Source organism: Dendrobates tinctorius, unplaced genomic scaffold (genome assembly GCF_039654945.1).
Source record: "Dendrobates tinctorius isolate UK_male_01 unplaced genomic scaffold, ASM3965494v1 ptg000040l, whole genome shotgun sequence".
Classification (NCBI taxonomy): domain Eukaryota; kingdom Metazoa; phylum Chordata; class Amphibia; order Anura; family Dendrobatidae; genus Dendrobates; species Dendrobates tinctorius.
The window spans coordinates 14674255-14692859 of NW_027361708.1; the positions used below are offsets into that span (position 1 = coordinate 14674255).

The window sequence follows — 18605 nt, forward strand, 5'->3', positions numbered from 1 at the left end:
ACATACATACTACATACTGTACATACTACATATATACTACATTCATACAGCATACATACATACATACTACATACTACATACATACTACATATATACTACAATCATACAGCATACATACATACATACTACATACATACCACATTCATACAACATACATACATACTTCATACTACATGCATACTTCATATATACTACATTCATACAACATACATACATACTACATACTACCTACATACTACATAAGGTAAAAAAGAGAATTTTTTCAGCTCACCCCAAAGAAGACAGCTAGTCCAATCGGTGCACGGAATGTGGAAACAGGATCCCTCTGCAGCAAAGCGTGATATGGAAAAAATTCCAGCATCCAGATCAGTAATTAAATTAAAAAAAAAATTTTTTTTATTCCTTTATTCCAAAATTAAAAAAATCATAAGATTCTCCATCATGATAAGAGACGCATCAGGACGTGTAGTTGGACGCGTTTCGGACAAAAAACCAGTCCTTATTCTAAGACAACACATAATACATCTGAACACATGCTTTTAAAAGGAAACATAGGAAGTCAAGGAACAATCAAGACTAAACATAGGCAGCTGATTAATGGGAGGTAGTAAGTCACAATCACACTTACAAAACACTCAAAATCTCACTCCTAATGTTCATACCCGTTGGAACCCTACTTTGTAACAATAACATCCATTTTGCCTCTCGGCGTAATAATAAATCATTTAAATTTCCACCTACCCTTTTTGTCTGCACCTTCTCTATGGCATTAACCCTAAAGTTGCTAAGATCTCCTTTATGTATATGCAAAAAATGTCGAGAAGCAGCAGACAAACTGCGTGTAGTAGTGTGACCTACGTCATATACGTGCTCGGAAATACGACGTCTCAAGGTACGTGAAGTATTTCCCACATACTAAATATTACAATCCACGCACGTTATGACATAGATCACACCAGTGGAACCACAGTTCAAAAAAGATTTTATTTTAAATTCCTTTCCATTAACAGAAGATACTATTTTTTCTGTGTTCCACATAAACCTACAAAGCCCACAGTTTTTCTGAGCACACTTAAAAGATCCACAAGTGGGTAACCAATTAGTTATGCTTGCTGAACTGTCTGAAAAATGTTTGTTATCATGTCTATTGACACTAGTATGATCACTTGGAGATACCTTATTAGCAATAGTTTTATTCCTCCTTGAAACAAATTTGATCCCATCCTTCAATATATTCTTCAATGTATCATCAACATACAAAATAGGGAGGAATTTTTTAATAATATGAACAATCCTGTAGTAGTCAGTACTAAAATTAGTTGAAAAAACAATAGGTGACCGACCCTCCACAGGATTTGTTGTTTTTCTACTTTCTTTCTGCAAATAATCCTCTCTACTTTTTTCATCCTTTCTATGCTTAGCTTTCTGAATGTCTACCTTAGTATAACCCCTCTTTATAAAACGTTTACCAATGATCTCACATTGTTTATCGTATAGATTAGGCGTGGTACATGTTCTTTTTGCTCTTACAAACTCCCCTGTAGGTATATTAGCTATAACATGACGTGGATGGCAGCTAGATGCGTGTAACAGTGATTTACCTGCCGTAGGTTTTCTAAAAATATCACAATCAATCTTTCTTTCCTCCAAATTTGCCGACAAAAGAATATCCAAAAACGAAATTATCTTGGCATCAAATTGATGTGTGAAACGTATATTGCATGGATTATTATTAATATAGAACATAAAATTCTCAATATTAAATACATCACCATCCCACACAATTATAACATCATCAATGAATCTCAGAAAAAGAAAAATATCAGAAGAAAAAGGATTTTTTTCAGAAAAAATGTACTCCTCCTCCCACCAGGCCATAAAAATATTAGCAAGAGACGGTGAAAACTTGGAACCCATGGAACAGCCTTGCACCTGTAAATAAAGATCATCCAAAAAAGAAAAAAAATTGTTTTTTAACAAAAAATAGGTCACTTCAATCAAATACATCTGTAAATCTTCTGAAAAATTACTGTATTTCTGTAAATAAGTAGTAAGAGCCAAAATAGCCAAATCGTGTGGGATGGAAGTGTACAAACTTTGTACATCACAAGTGAGCCAACAAAAGGAACTTCGCCATTCCACCTGAGAAAAAATACTAAGAACATGTTTGGAATCCTGCACATAGCTAGGTGAAATAGTGGCTAAAGGTTTTAATCTTGCGTCCAACCATTCCGACAAGTTTTCATTAAGAGATCCGATGCCCGATATGATAGGACGGAACAAAGGTGGAAAAACCTCCTTATGAACTTTTGGAAGTGCATGTAACAAAGGAACTCTGGGATATAAAGGACAGAAAAATTCACATTGTTTTTGATTAATAATTCCCAAACTAAAACCCCTATGTAACAATTCCTGTAATTCAATTTTGATGTTATCTGTGGGGTTATAATTAATTCCCTTGTATACTTCACTATTGAAAAGCATAGCCCTCACCTCTCTTTCATAAAGCCCAGTATCTAATATGGTCACAGATCCCCCTTGTCAGAATTTCTTACCACGATATTGACATTGGCAGATAACAAATCAAGTGCCTGTTTCTCAGTAAGAGAAATGTTAGAACGACCATTCTGATTAGCATTATAAATTTTCATAAGTTCATCTTCAACAAGAAATTGAAAATCATCCATAACTTGCAATTTTGACTGCTCAGGATAATATCTAGGATTAGGGACTCTAGAGGAAAAATTAACATCAGTTAAATACATTAACTTAGAACCAGATTCAGACAAGTCCCTCAAATTCTTTAGGGTAACTTGCTCCTGGAAAGAAGTAGGCATAAATTCCTCAGGAACTTTATCAACATATTCATCATTGATATTGGAAGTTTTTTCATATTCCACATCCTCTGCAAAAAAATGTCTCCTAAGAGTCAATCTTCTCATAAAATGATTACCATCAAGCATAGTGTTGAATAAGTCCATTTTCGCTGTAGGCACAAAATTAAGACCCCTTTCAAGGATATTAATTTGATCATTCGATAAAATCGATGCAGAAAGGTTCAGGACATACTACATATATACTACATTCATACAACATACATACATAGTATGTATGTTGTATGTATGCTGTATGAATGTAGTATATATGAAGTATGTATGTAGTATGTAGTATGTATGTAAGTTGTATGAATGTAGTATATATGTAGTATGTATGTAGTATGTATGTATGCTGTATGAATGTGATGGTGAGTAAGTACTCTATGTTATATGTACTGTATGTCTATATGTATGTATTTTATGAATGTATTGTATGTAGTATGTATGTAGTATGTATGTTGTATGTCTGTAGCATGTTTTATGTATGTTGTATGTATGTAGTATGTATGTAGTATGTACTATGTATGTATGTATGTGGTATGAATATAGTATATATGTAGTATGTATGTGTGTATGTTGTATGAATGTAGTATAGATGTAGTATGTATGTAGTATGTATGTATGTTGTATGAATGTAGTATATATGTAGTATGTATGTAGTATGTATGTTGTATGAATGTAATATATATGTAGTATGTATGTAGTATGTATGTATGTTGTATGAATGTAGTATGTATGTATATATGAAGTATGTATGTAGTATGTATGTATGTTGTATGAATGTAGTATTTATGTAGTATGTATGTAGTATGTATGTTGTATGAATGTAATATATATGTAGTATGTATGTAGTATGTATGTTGTATGAATGTAGTATGTATGTATGTTGTATGAATGTAGTATATATGAAGTATGTATGTAGTATGTAGTATGCATGTATGTTGTATGAATGTAGTATATATGTAGTATGTATGTATGTTGTATGAATGTAGTATATATGTAGTATGTATGTAGTATGTAGTATGTATGTATGTTTGTTGTATGAATGTAGTATATATGTAGTATGTATGTATGTATGTTGTATGAATGTAGTATATATGTAGTATGTATGTAGTATGTTTGTTTTGTTTTGACTACTACTGTCCCATCATTGGCTAATGTGTCAATCACTGTCATTGTAGCAGGCATCGCCCGATGGGACTTGTAGTCCCATCGGAAGATGCCTGCACACACACACAACCCCCGGCAGGCCCTTACAGACCCCCGGCAGCCCTTACAGACCCCCGGCAGGCCCGCACAGACCCCCGAGAGGCCCGTACAGACCCCGCCCGCACACACAGACACGCACAGTGTCCACCCACGCTCCGCCCACACTCTTCCCCCCTCCCGAACTGGATGTGCAAGTAAAGAAAGGCGTTTTTTTAATTCCGATATTTGTGCCCCATTGACTTGCATGGGTTTTTGGAATAGGCGATACCTGATACTTTTTGGGTATCGGTCCGATATCGGATGGTATCCCTCAACACTACTCACCACACATCTAGATAAGTTCCTTAAGGGGTCTAGTTTCCAAAATGGGGTCACTTGTTGGAGGCTTCCACTGTTCAGGCACATTAAGGGCTCTCCGAACGCAACATGGCATCTGATCTCAATTCCAGCCAATTCTGTGTTGAAAAAGTCAAACGGTGCTCCATCCCATGTGAGCTCTGCCGTGTGCTGAAAAAGTGGTTTACCCTCACATATGAGGTATCGGCGTATTCAGGAGAAATTGTACAACAAATTTTGTAGTTGATTTTCTCTTTTAACACTTGTGAAAATAAAAAAAATTGGTTCTGAAGTAAATTTTTTGCAAAAAAAAGCTAAATGTTAATTTTTTCCTTCCACATTGCTTTAGTTCCTGTGAAGCACGTAAAGGTTTAATAAACTTCTTGAATGTGGTTTTGAGCACCTTGAGGGGTCTAGTTCTTAGAATGGTGCCACTTTTGGGTATTTTCTGTCATGAACACCCCTCAAAATGATTTTAAATATGATGTGGTCCCTAAAAAAAATTGTTTTGTAAATTTTGTTGTAAAAATGAGAAATCGCTGGTCAACTTTTAACCCTTATAACTTCCTAACAAATTAAAATTTTGCTTCCAAAATTGTGCTGTTGTAAAGTAGACATGTGGGAAATGTTATTTATTAAGAAATTTGTGTGACACATCTCTGATTTAAAGGCATAAAAATTTAAAGTTTTTAACATTGCAAAATTTTCAAAATTTTCGCCATATTTCCATTTTTTTCATAAATAAACACAAGAGTTATCTAACATGAAGTACAATATGTCACGAAAAAACAATCTCAGAATCAGCGGGATCCATAAAAGCGTTCCAGAGTTATAACCTCATAAAGTGACAGTGGTCAGAATTGTAAAAATTGGCCTGGTCATTAAGCTGCAAACTGGCTCTGTCGCTAAGGGGTTAAAGCTTCTTTTAGATTGTGATAACAACCATACATAAAAAACTATATAAATCTGGTATCGCTGTTAACACACCAATCTGAAGAATAAAGGCATCTAATCACTTCTATTGCATGAGGAACAGTGTAAAAAATTAATAAAACCAATATTTGACCTGCTGTTGATTTGTTCATTCTGCCTCCCAAAAATTGCAGTAAGGCTCAGCGCATATTTATTCTGCTCTCTGAGCATTTACATTGGAGTTTTCATGTAAATCTCTGAAATATGCGATTAAGACGGAAACCTCAACAGAAGATTCTCTATATTTAGGTAGATGGAAACACTGTGGACACCATCTGGCCTATGATTCAGCTGAGTCTATCTTTTTAACTGTGCATAAATGCGTGGTCAACTGCAGTTTTGTGCTCTTCTAAAAAGATGGACACCATAAACAGAGGCCAGACGTAGTCAAGAGTAACTCTGCTGCCTCATTATAGTTAATGGATCCCTCAAGGATTTCATCTGAATCAAGTCATTTGGAGATTTAGATAGAAACCCCGATGTAAGTGCTCAGTGTAGAGAACAGGATAAATGTGATCCAAAATTATATGTAAAATGTTCCCAATAAAAGCTTCAATTCAATCCCCAAAATCAGCAAGTCCTCATTTAGGTCCATCATCTGTTAACGGAAATATAGGTGGCTTTCACTTTACTGGTAGCACATAGGCTCTGGCAAAGAGCTATAGCTCCCCTCCCCCTCCCAAAAAATTAAAAATTCCTGCAAATTCTTCGCTCTCAAATCCAAATGCTGCCCTCCCTTCTGAGATTCACAGTTTGCCTAAACCACATTTAGTGTCAATATTTTTGGCATTTCGGTAGTGATGAGGGCCCGCTTAATTTAATGGGTGCATGTCTCCAGAAACAAGGGCTTCGCATTACAATGTACTGGGCACTACAATGTACCTGCATTATAATGTTCGGTCACTACAATGGCAGATTTGCAATTTTCACTAAGCAACATTCAATGCTGCTTGTTTCACCATGTCCTATGGAGTCCAAATCATCACTAGACTTGTAGATAAAGTCCCAGAGAAGTGAAATTTCCAAAATGGGGTCACTTGAGGCAGGATTCTGCTCTTGTGACCCTTACGGGCTCTGTATATGGAGTCTGTAAACTCTTCCACGAAAATTTGTTCTCCAAGAGTCAAACAACGTACTGTAAAGCCACAAATAGAGTATTGTCACATTCAGCAGAAATTGTCTGACAAATTTTCTTGACAGTTTTACGCATTCCCCCATGTGAAAATGTAAAATCTGGGGCTAAAGCAAAATTTTTGTGGTAAAAATGTAATAATTTTTGTTTTACTTCACTGCAGAATAGTATAAATTTCTGTGACACGCCCATGGAGTCAATATGATCACTGCATCCCTAGATAAATTTAATGAGAGGAGTAGTTTGTAAAATGTGTTCATTTAAGGGTTCTGCTGTTCTGGCACCACAGGTACCAGGGGCAGACACTGACAGTGAAGGCCCCCTGTGCAGGACTTTTTTGACTCATTCAGATGATTGTGTATTTGGTTGGGTACTGTCTGTTGAGCATGGGCAGCATGCAGAATCAGTTGTTATACAATTTTTCATACATATTTATGATCTGTGTGAAAGAAATTGCAGCATGTAATATTTTCTTATGCCTATTCGGCATTAGAAAAAATAGCAGCATGCTGCAATTGGCTCCGATATTCAGATCACGCGCACCCATACACGTCGATAGATGCGTGTGAAACATTGGCAGTCCGATTATCGTAGACATAGGCAATGGTGAAAATGGAGATATTAAATTTTCTGTCTTGCACACCTGTGATCCCTGCCTTGTACTCATCTCCAGTGCTGGCGCCGTTCCAGCAGTGTCGTCACTCGTTCTCCCAAGGCTCATGTGACATTATGTCTTACAATTCCTGCGGCCAATCAGTGCTGGCTTCACTATACCTTTGTTCAGACAAACCAGACATCAAGAGAAAACCAGAGCTGATTGGCCGCAGGGATCATATGACATAATCTCACATTCTGGGAGAGCACGTGACGGTGCTGCTGGAAGAGCACTGGCACTGGAGATGAGCATAGGTGTTATTTTACTGGGGGCAAATATTCAGATTGAAAAGGTGGTATCTAAGTAGTGCACAACCCCTTTAACATAAATGAAGTTTTATTTTGTTAATATTCTTACATATTTTTCACAAGAGACTGTAATTGTGAGACTTATCCACAATCCACAATCCTCTTCCTGCTCCAAGATGTGACTCAGTGCTACATAAGACACTTTTTCCTCCTCCCCTTTGATCCCACAGATGTGCTCATAAAGCAAAGTCAATGACTGGATGACAGGGGATGAGACCCCAATGTCCTTGTGTGCAGAGCTTACAACTGTACAAGGGGGCCCTCTCCAGATTCCTTATAGTGGCTATGGACAATGCACACGCAGACACTAAACACTATTTTGTCTTCCTCCCTAGCAATCACCCCCTCACCCAACTCCTGCAGATCAACATGAAAGTCTTCATGCTGTGATGTGAGGACTGTTTTCATGGCACAGAGAGCACCCTTGTAGGCCATGCAGATGGACAGAGGAAGTCACAGACACTATGTGACTGTGCGAATCAGCTTGAGTTTTTTTCCTGCAGTCTTCTGAGTCTTGTCTCTTGCATCACAAATCCAGCTGCAGCAGCAAGAGGAGAGGGGTATCATCCAGTGTCTTTTGCAAAATGCAGCAGAATGAACCGACCCCTCTATCTGCAAATGACTTAGGTGCAGCCCCCTGCCTCTCCATGTAGTGTGGATATTGGCACTGGATCTATGATTAATTATTAGGTTTTAGCAGTAGTCTGGGCCCCCCTCCCTCTGGAGCCCTTGTGCAGCGGCACCGGCAGAATGTTCGCCCCTGTCAGTCATGGCACCTGCAAACGATACCAGCCAAATCTGCACTACAATATGGCTCTCCTTCCATTCTTCACTTTCCATTGTGTCTGAAAAGTATTTCCGATTACATGCAGGGTATTGGCAAACTCAGGAGACATTACACAACAAACTGTGAGGTCCATTTTTTCCTATTAGCCCTTATAAAAATTAAAAACTGTGGGCTAAAACTCTATTTTAGTGGTGAAAATGTAATTATTCTTTCTTTAGCACCCAATGGTATAAAATTCTATGAGGGACATGTGGTTTCAATACCACCAGATGAATTTATTGAGAGGTGTAATTTGTAAAATGTGGTCACTTATGTGGAGATTCTGCTTTTCTGGCACCTCAAGGGCTCTGCCAATGTGACATGGCACTCTTAAACCATTCTAGCAAAATCTGAACTCGAATATGGTGCTCTATCTCTTCTGGGCTTTCCATTGTGCCTCAAAAGTTGTTGTTGACCACATATGTGGTATTGCCATACTCAGAGAAATGGCATAGCAAATTCTGGTGCCCATTTCCTCCTATTATCCCTTTTAAAAACTTAGGGCTAAAACAACATTTTACTGGAAAAAAAATCCTCACCCCAAAGTTTTACAATTCTGTGAATCACCTGAAGGTTAAAAATACTCACTACTCCCCTAAATGAATTCCTTGAGAGGTGTAGTTTCTAAAATGGTGTCACTTGTGGGAGTTTCTGCTGTTTTGACATATCAGGGGTTCTTCAAATGTGACGCCGCGTTTGCAACCTATTCCAGCCAAAATGGCATCCTGTCCCTTATGAGCCGTGTGCCCAAACTGTGATTTTTTATTTTTTATTTTTTTTATTTTCACTACTCTGTTGTAAAATTCTGTGAAGCACCTGTAGTTCAAAATGCATACCACACCACTAGTTAAATTCCTTGAGGGGTGTAGTGTCCAAAATAGGGTCACTTGAGGGGGTTTCCACTGTTTAGGCACATCAGGGGCTCTGTAAATGCAACATGGTGTTAACTATCTTTTCCAATTTTACATTCCCAAAGTCAAATGGTGCTCCTTCCCTTCCAAATCCTGCCGTGGTCCAAAAAGTAGTTTTCCCCACATATGGGGTATTGACGTACTCAGAAGAAATTGAGCAACAAATTGTATTGTTCATTTTCTCATGTTACCCTTGCAAAAATAAAACTGTTCGGACTAAAGCAGAAAACATATGATTTTTTTTATTTTTACCGCTCAAGGTTATAACATTCTTTGAAATACCTGTGGGCTCAAGGTCCTTACCACACATCTGAATTCCTTGAGGGGAGTAGTTTGCAAAATGGGGCATTTGTGGGGGTTTTCCATTTTTCCTCGAGAGGTGTAGTTTCCAAAATGCTGTCCCTTTTGTGGGTTTCTGCTGTTTTGACATATCAGTGGCTCTGCAAATGTGACATACCGTCCGCTATTTATTGCAGACAGCTTTGCATTTCAAAAGTCAAATGATGCTCCTTCCCTTCCAAGGCTTGCCGTGCACGCAACCACTACTTTTCCACCACATTGCACATCAAATTGTATGGCCCATTTTCTACTGTTACCCTTGTGATAATGCAAATTATGGGGCTAAAGTAAAATTTTTGTGGGAAAAAGTAATATTTTAATTTTTTCCTTCCTTATTGCTTTAATTCCTAATTGCTTTAATTCCTGTGAAGTACCTGGAGGGTTAATAAATATATAGAATGTGGTGTTTTAGCACTTTAAGGGGTGCAGTCTATAAATGGTGTCATTTTGGGGTATTTTCTGTTACTGGTTATTGGTTTTGTAAAGTCTGTTGGAAAAATGAAAAATTGCTGATAATCGTTTAACCCTTCTAACTTCCCAACAAAAAGAAATTATGTTATGTAGACATGTGATAAATGTTATTTATTGGGGAACATATGCAAAAAAGACCATGACATATAATCAGTGCACACTTAAATATCCATAAGCGTATAATTTTATTAACATCACAAAATACACTCAAGGGTTAAAAACAATTAAAACCAACAATCCATGCCCATGTCCACTAGGGGACAGCTGTGAGCTATACTCTATGTGCAAACTATACATGTATACACATACATAATCTGATGAACACCTCTCAATTGAAGAACACCATAAGCTTAACCTCTATGTGCAAACTATACATGTATACACATACATAATCTAATGAATACCTCTCAATTGAAAAATTATACCATATTGCTATACATGAATACAGACAGATGGCTGTCGAAGGCGTCCCCAGAGACAGCAACACATCAATTAAAGAGTGAGTAATGTCTATAAGAGCACTAAATGGTCCCCTACACTAATTCTCACTAGCAGACAGAAAATGGCTAAAATAGCTGAAAAATATGTAGAAGGTATAGAATGTAGCTGTATGCAAGAGAATCCTCCCAGAAAAAGTGGAACAAGAAGATAGCAGCACAAGGATATGATTAACCCCGCGCAGCCAAGGCCAAAAATAATGGAGGAAAAACTCCCATATGAGTAAAGAGTCCTGAATGGGATTACCAAAGTGAAGTTATCGCTTGGAAGTACCGTCCGGTGGGGGGACAAGAAGTGGAGGAACAGGACACAGGAGAGACCCACGCGTTTCGCTGCCGCACTGCAGCTTCATCAGGGGGAGTAAGGATGCGTGCATATTGTGATCTATAAATAGTAGTTCAGTCTGACCAGAGATGACTCACTGGAATGTGGATCCTGCTATGGGAGGCAGCCTATTTCCTGATAGCATTGTGCTGCTGGGGCATGATGGGTGGTTTAATCAGTGCAGCATCTGCCCAGTATCAGAGTGCAGTTTGTTCCCCTACTATCACCTCTATTAAGGATGGTCAAAACACATAGAGGGTAGAATCAGCCATCTATGCAGAATTTTGCAGCATACTCAGTTTTGTATTTGTTATTTTTTATATTATTATTAACGTGCTGACAAGACAGGTTGTGTCCAGATGGACATATGAGTAAAGGCGCATGCGCGATGTGAGCTGGATCAAAATGCCTGGAGGGAATTGCCAAACCGCACGCTGCTAGGCGCACAAATCTTTACCGTCATTCCACAGAAATTCATTTTGTTCAATATGGAGAAGGAAATTACTCATATGGTGTTCTGCAATGTGTACTATATTGAAAAAACCTACAAGAAACAAAATAAACAAAAACCTTGCTATAACTAAATAAGTGAAAAGCAAAATTGCATTTAAATAACACAGGGTTCTTAGTAATACATTTTTTGATCAAAAATCGCATGAAAGCCATCTCACCGTCGCCAAGGTGACCCTGATCGAGATGGTCCTACACTGTCTAATATTAAAACTTTACCTTGTGTCCAAGTCGACGTCAGTGTGTGAATAAGGGCAGACAAAAGGACCAGTTCCCGACCTAAGGACACCAGCCGGGGAGGCTTTTAAATGTGACTTGTACAGAATGCAAAAATACAAAGAGAAAAAACACACGAAAATTGAGCTTAGGTAAAGTAGGTATACATGCAGCAACTAAACGCATGTTCACTTTGGCCTTAAAACATTGAAAAAATCTACAATAAGGTGTTGCATTGTATGTTAGGAAAACGTATATATCCACAGAGATCCAAGCTTCAGAGACTGGTAGCTCTGTAGAAATTGGGTAAGAATTCAAGGAGAGAAGAACAGAAAGGACACTATTGTAGGTGTTTACTGTAGGCCACCTGGGCAGACTGAAGCTATGGATGAACTCTTTTTACATCAGATGTCTCTATTCTCAAAATAGTACAACATAGTGATCATGGGAGATTTTAACTATCCAGAGATTTGTTCGGAATCTCTCTCAGGCAAAAGTACTGGGTCCAGATATTTCTTATCTTCTTTTGCTGACAACTTTATCTTTCAAAAGGTAGATGAGAGAACTGCAATCTCAGACCTAATTCTTACCAACAGGGAGGAAATAGTTAAGGAAGTAAAGGTGGCTGGGAATTTAGGCGGCAGGGATCATGCTATCCCTGAATTTTGGATTACAATTGGAGGAAGACTAGCGAGGACTCAAACTTAAAGGTTGGATTTCAGAAAGGCAGATTTTAATTGACTCAGAAAGAGAGTAGGGAAAGTCCAATGGCTGGTTGTTTTAAAGGACAGAAATGTCCAAGAAGGATGGGAGATTTTGCTAAATGAAGTTCTCACTGCACAATCAGTAACAATCCTGAAAAGAAGGAAGAATTGGAAGTATTTAAAGAAACCAGGGTAGATGAACACAGAACTTCATCACTTATTAAAAAAGGAAAACATTTACATAAAATGGAAAGAGGGGAGCATATCAAAAGAAGAATATAATGTTTTTTTGCAGGGAATGAAGGGCAAGGGTTAGAAGAGCTAAAGCCAGTATTGAAGTAAAGTTTATAAGAAGCTCAAGAATTCAGCTAAGTGTTGAAGCTTCTTTTTCCCCTCAGTGCAAATTACATTTGTAGGTTAATTGTCTTCCTATGAAATTGCACACTATCCTGGAGTAGCAAAATTAGAGGTGAATTTAGGTTCAGTGAACAAGCCAATTTCAGCACAGCATTATTGCCCAGCACATCTTTTACAGTTAGATGGTTAAGGGGGATCCTACTTTCTATACTATGTAAAGTTATATTATAATGGTGTTTTCTTTGAACAACATTAACATGTATATATATATTGATTATTGAAGGATGGTGGCGGCAAACTACGTGGCAAGTACCAAGCATTTACATCAAGTACTACAGTGACCATTAATGTCGAAGATGTACAAGACTCACCACCAGTGTTTGTAGGAACGCCATACTATGGTTATGTCTATGAGGACACTATACTGGTAAAGTATTTCCTTCCCCCAGACTTAAATAATATTCATTTTAGCAAAATGTTTTTTGCGGTTTGTGTTTCAGAGCAATGCAAACTTTTATTAACCTAAATAATCCCAATGTGAACTGTAACTTCAGGTACATATATGTCGATGAGTAAATACCACATATACTTGAGTATAAGTTGACCTGAGTATAAGCCGAGGCACCTAATTTTGCCATGGAAAACTGAGTAAGCTTATTGACTTGAGTATAAGCCGGATATGTATTGTCTGCTCATCTCTTTCCTGGTATGCATGGCTCCCCCATCCTGTCCTGGTATGCGTAGCTCCCCCCATCGCTGTCCTGGTATGTGTAGCTCCCCCATCTCTGTCCTGGTAGGTGTGGCTCCCCCCGTCACTGTTCTGGTATGTGTGGCTCCCCCCATCCCCATCCTTGTATGCATGGCTCCTCCATGGCTGTCCTGGTATGTGTGGCTCCCCTGTCGCTGTCCTGGTTTACGTGGCTCCCCGTTGCTGTCCTGGTATGCGTGGCTGCCCCCGTAGCTGTCCTGGTATGCATGGCTCCCCCCATAGCGGTCCTGGTATGCATGCCCCCCCTTCCATTCTTGTATGCATGCTTCCTATTACAAAAAAAACAAGCATCCTACTGACCCTCCAGAGTGCCCTCACAGCACCTCATTCCGGCTTCCAGCAGCTCTTCCTGTGCTGAGCGATCACTTGGCATCGCTCATTAAGGTAATGAATATTCCCTCCACACCTATGGGAGTGGAGATGTGTGCATATTCGTTGCCTTAATGAGTGGTGCCACGTGATCTCTCAGCACAGGAAGAGCTGCAGGAAGCCGGCACCAATGAGATGCTGCGAGGGCGCCTGGACAAACGAGATGCAGGGCATGCTGGAGGGTGAGTAGGATGTCTTCTGGAAGCCGACGGCTGCGGGTGTCACTGTGCGCGCTATAAGAAAAATGAATATTCATTTCTCTGTACCAGCGGCACATGCTTTAGCCACAGCCGCCAGCTCCTGCCTTTGTGACCCGTCGCTCCCCCTCCCCCACCAGCTTTCTTGGACAGTTGACTCATGTATAAGCCGAGGGGGCATTTTCAGTAAAAGAATGTGCTGAAAAAGCTCAGCTTATACACGAGTATATATGGTATAAATCTGATTTTAATATCTAAACTAATATTTTATTATTTTCTTAGGGATCAGAAATAATCACTGTGATTGCTTTTGATGGAGACAGGGGAAATCCCAACAGTATTCAATATTCTCTTTTGGATGGTAAGCAATAAGTAATAGTTGCATCAATTGTCATTCAGTAGTAAAGGAACACCTTTAGGAAGGCATCATGGATCACATGCAGGTGCTCCTCACAAAATTAGAATATCATCAAAAAGTTAATTTATTTCAGTTCTTCAATACAAAAACTGAAACTCATACTGTATATTATATAGAGTCATTGCAAACAGAGTGATCTATTTCAAGTGTTTATTTCTGTTAATGTTGATTATTATGGCTTACAGCCAATGAAAACCCAAAAGTCATTATCTCAGTAAATTAGAATACTTTATAACACCAGCTTGAAAATATGATTTTAAAATCTGAAATGTTGGCCTACTGAAATGTATGTTCAGTAAATGCACAAAATACTTGGTCGGGGCTCCTTTGGCAACAATTACTGCATCAATGTGGTGTGCCAAGGAGGTGATCAGTCTGTGACACTGCTGAGGTGTTATGGAAGCCCAGGTTGCTTTGATAGCAGTCTTCAGCTCATCTCCATTGTTGGATCTGGTGTCTTCTTCTTGACAATAACCCATAGATTCTCTATGGGGTTAAGGTCAAGTGAGTTTGCTGGCCAATCAAGCACAGTGATACTGTTGTTTTTTAACCAGTTATTAGTACTTTTGGCAGTGTGGGCAGGTGCCAATTCCTGCTGGAGAATGAAACTTCAATCTGAAAAAAGTTTGTCTGTAGAGGGAAGCATGAAGTGCTCTAAAATTTCCTTGTAGATGGCTGTGCTGACTTTGGTCTTGATAAAACACAGTGGACCTACACCAGCAGATGACATGGCTCCCCAAACCATCACTGTTTGTGGAAACTTCACAGTAGACCTCAAGCAGCTTGGATTGTGGCCTCTCCACCCTTCCTCCAGACTCTGGGACCTTGATTTCCAAATGAAATGCAAAATTTACTTTAATCTGAAAACAACACCTTGGATCACTGAGCAACAGTCCAGTTCTTTTTCTCCTTAGCCGAGGTAAGACGCTTCTGGTGTTTTTCTTTTGGTCATGAGTGGCTTGACACAAGGAATGCGGCACTTGTAGCCCATGCCCTGTACGTCTGTGTGTGGTGGCTCTTGAAGCAATGACTACAGCAGCAGTCCACTCCTTGTGAATCTCCCCTAAGTTTTTGAATGACCTTTTCTTAACAGTCCTTTCAAGGTTGCCTTTATCCCATTTGCTTGTGCACCTTATTCTACCACATGTTTTCCTTCCACTCAACTATCCATTAATATGCTTGGATACAGCACTCTGTGAACAGCCAGGTTCTTTATCAATTACGTTTTGTGGCTTAACCTCCTTGAAGAGTGTGTCAATGACTGCCTTCTGGACATTTGTCAAGTCAGCAGTCTTCCCCATGATTGTGGAGCCTACTGAAACAGTCTAAGGGACCTTTTTAAATGCTTAGGAAGCCTTTGCCGATTTTTTTTATTAATTATTCTAATTTAGTTTGAGATAATGACTTTTGGGTTTTCATTTGCTGTAAGCCATAATCATCAACATTAGCAAAAATAAACACTTGAAATAGATCACTCTGTTTGTAATGACTCTATATATTGGTTTCACTTTTTGTATTGAAGAAATTAAAAAATTAAATTAACTTTTTGATGATATGCTAATTTTGCTGTATGTGGTTCCTCCAAATACTTTCCAACAAATTCATGCTCCAGTTTTTACAACTGGCTACGAGATGGTGCCAGTGATTGTGGTGTAATGTGAGCTGCGGTCAGGACATTACAGCTGTAGCCAGTTAACAAAGCCTGGTGCAGTGGCAGAAAGGCAGCGATGGAGGAGTAAAGTGTAACCGAGATTTTTAATCAACCACACCCTATGAATAAAAGCAATTATCCTGAATAACCCCTTTGCACTATGTTGGATGCCATGACAGTCCAATGTTTTCATTATACTGTATGTTTCTCAGTGACCTCTGCTGCTGATGGACAGGTTTAGAGATTTGCTAACTTCCACAACAATACTGAAAAAAGTATTATATTTATAGCTAAAGAATATTATAATGACCAAACACATTTTGCTATTTCTAACAGGATCTGATGGAGCTTTTGATATTAACAATGTTACTGGTGCTGTCACTGTCATTAAAAATCCCAGTGAACTGAAGAAAGAGGTGTATGAGTTGAAAATCCAGGTACAGAGACTGCATTCTATTTTAATTAAAATTTTCTCCTAATTTTGGTGTTCTAACTGCAATGGGTTATAATGCAAATGGATGGCATGGGCACAAAAGCTGCACCCATACCATCAGCAGATAGTGTAATATGCAGCCATCCTCCGACATAATGTCCAAAATCACATTTCTCACCACTATTAGATGTTGTTGCGACTGAGCACAGCATTTACTAAGGGGTTTCAGAAATGGAGAGGATTTTTGTGGGGAGTCAATAACAATGTTTCCATGGTCCTTGGGGACCTGGCAAAGGTCACCGGGTTTGACAGAGGTTTTTTTCTTATTAGGCTTGATATGGCTTAAAGGTGTCCTTAAGTTTTTTTCTAACCCATCTGAGAATAGAATGAGACCCAGATTCCAGCAATGTATCACTTGCTTTATTTGGAGCTGCAATTCTGATTGCTGAGCTCTTTATAGCCTACATCACTGTTTGGCAGCTTTTTGTTTTCATAAGCAGAAAACTGCCAATCACTGGTGGAGGCATGGCAGGACTATGGCAACAAGCCAAGTAGTCCTCTAGTGATATTCCCATGCTGATAAAACAGGGATTTTATGAAAACAACACTAAGCAGCCCAGGAAGTAACACATCCCTGGTATCAGGGTATCTGCCTCTACATTTCCTTTAACAGTTTTCCCATCAGTTTTACCCTAGCAGGTAGTAATGCTTTTGAGTCTTAAACAGTTTGTAAGCAAATGATCCAATACAGTTTGTAATTTTTTTTTTAGATTTCTTGATTTTGCTACTTTCTTGCTCCTTTAAGACAATTCAAATACAGTTGTGGCCAAAAGTATTGACACCCCTGAAATTTTGTCAGATAATACTCAGTTTCTTTCTGAAAATGATTGCAAACACAAATTATTTGGTATTATTATCTTCATTTAATTAGTCTTAAATGCAAAAACACAAAAGAGAATGAAGCAAAAAGCAAAACATTGATCATTTCACATAAAACTCCAAAAATGGGCCAGACAAAAGTATTGGCACCCTCAGCCTAATACTTGGTTGCACAACCTTTAGCCAAAATAATTGCGACCGACCGCTTCCGGTAACCATCAATGCGTTTCTTACAATGCTCTGCTGGAATTTTAGACCATTCTTCTTTGGCAAACTGCTCCAGGTCCCTGATATTTGGAGGGTGCCTTCTCCAAACTGCCATTTTTAGATCTCTCCACAGGTGTTCTATGGGATTCAGGTCTGGACTCATTGCTGGCCACCTTAGAAGTCTCCAGTGCTTTCTCTCAAACCATTTTCCAGTGCTTTTTGAAGTGTGTTTTGGGTCATTGTCCTGCTGGAAGACCCATGACCTCTGAGGGAGACCCAGCTTTCTCACACTGGGCCCTACATTATGCTGCAAAATTTGTTGGTAGTCTTCTGACTTCATAATGCCATGCACACGGTCAAGCAGTCCAGTGCCAGAGGCAGCAAAGCAACCCCAAAACATCAGGGAACCTCTGCCATGTTTGACTGTAGGGACCGTGTTCTTTTCTTTGAATGCCTCTTTTTTCTCCTGTAAACTCTATGTTGATGCCTTTGCCCAAAAAGCTCTACTTTTGTCTCATCTGACCAGAGAACATTCTTCCAAAACGTTTAGGCTTTTTCAGGTAAGTTTTGGCAAACTCCAGGCTGGCTTTTTTATGTCTCGGGGTAAGAAGTGTGGTCTTCCTGGGTCTCCTACCATACAGTCCCTTTTCATTCAGACGCCGACCGATAGTACGGGTTGACACTAGAGTTGAGCGAAACGGGTCGAAAAATTTCAAAAGTCTCCGACTTTTGGCAAAGTCGGGTTTCATGAAACGAAACCCGACCCTAGGATGAGGTCGGCCACGAGGTCGGCGACTTACGTTTGTTTTGTGCTCTTTTTCAGCCAATCAGGATCCACGGACACTGTGGGCAACGTGATGACATAGGCAGGGGTCACCACCATCTTTCAGAAGGGCATGCAAGTGATTGGCTTGCTTTGGTGGGCGTCACAGGGTTATAAAAGGGCGTGCACGCCGACCGCCATCTTACTTCTGCCAATCTTAGCATAGAGAGAGGTTGCTGATTCTGTAGGGAGAGCGTTAGGCAGGGAAGAAGAAA

At 39.2% G+C, this 18605-nt stretch overlaps 1 protein-coding gene across 1 annotated transcript in view; it reads left to right on the forward strand.

The window, feature by feature from the left end:
• Window positions 1-18605, forward strand: part of CDHR1 (cadherin related family member 1) — a 271365-nt gene that overhangs the window by 64022 nt on the left and 188738 nt on the right. Inside the window, exons 8-10 of the mRNA XM_073574822.1 lie at window positions 12928-13071; window positions 14262-14340; window positions 16385-16485. Coding sequence (XP_073430923.1) covers window positions 12928-13071; window positions 14262-14340; window positions 16385-16485 — 324 coding nt within the window. The remainder of the gene's footprint in view (window positions 1-12927; window positions 13072-14261; window positions 14341-16384; window positions 16486-18605) is intronic.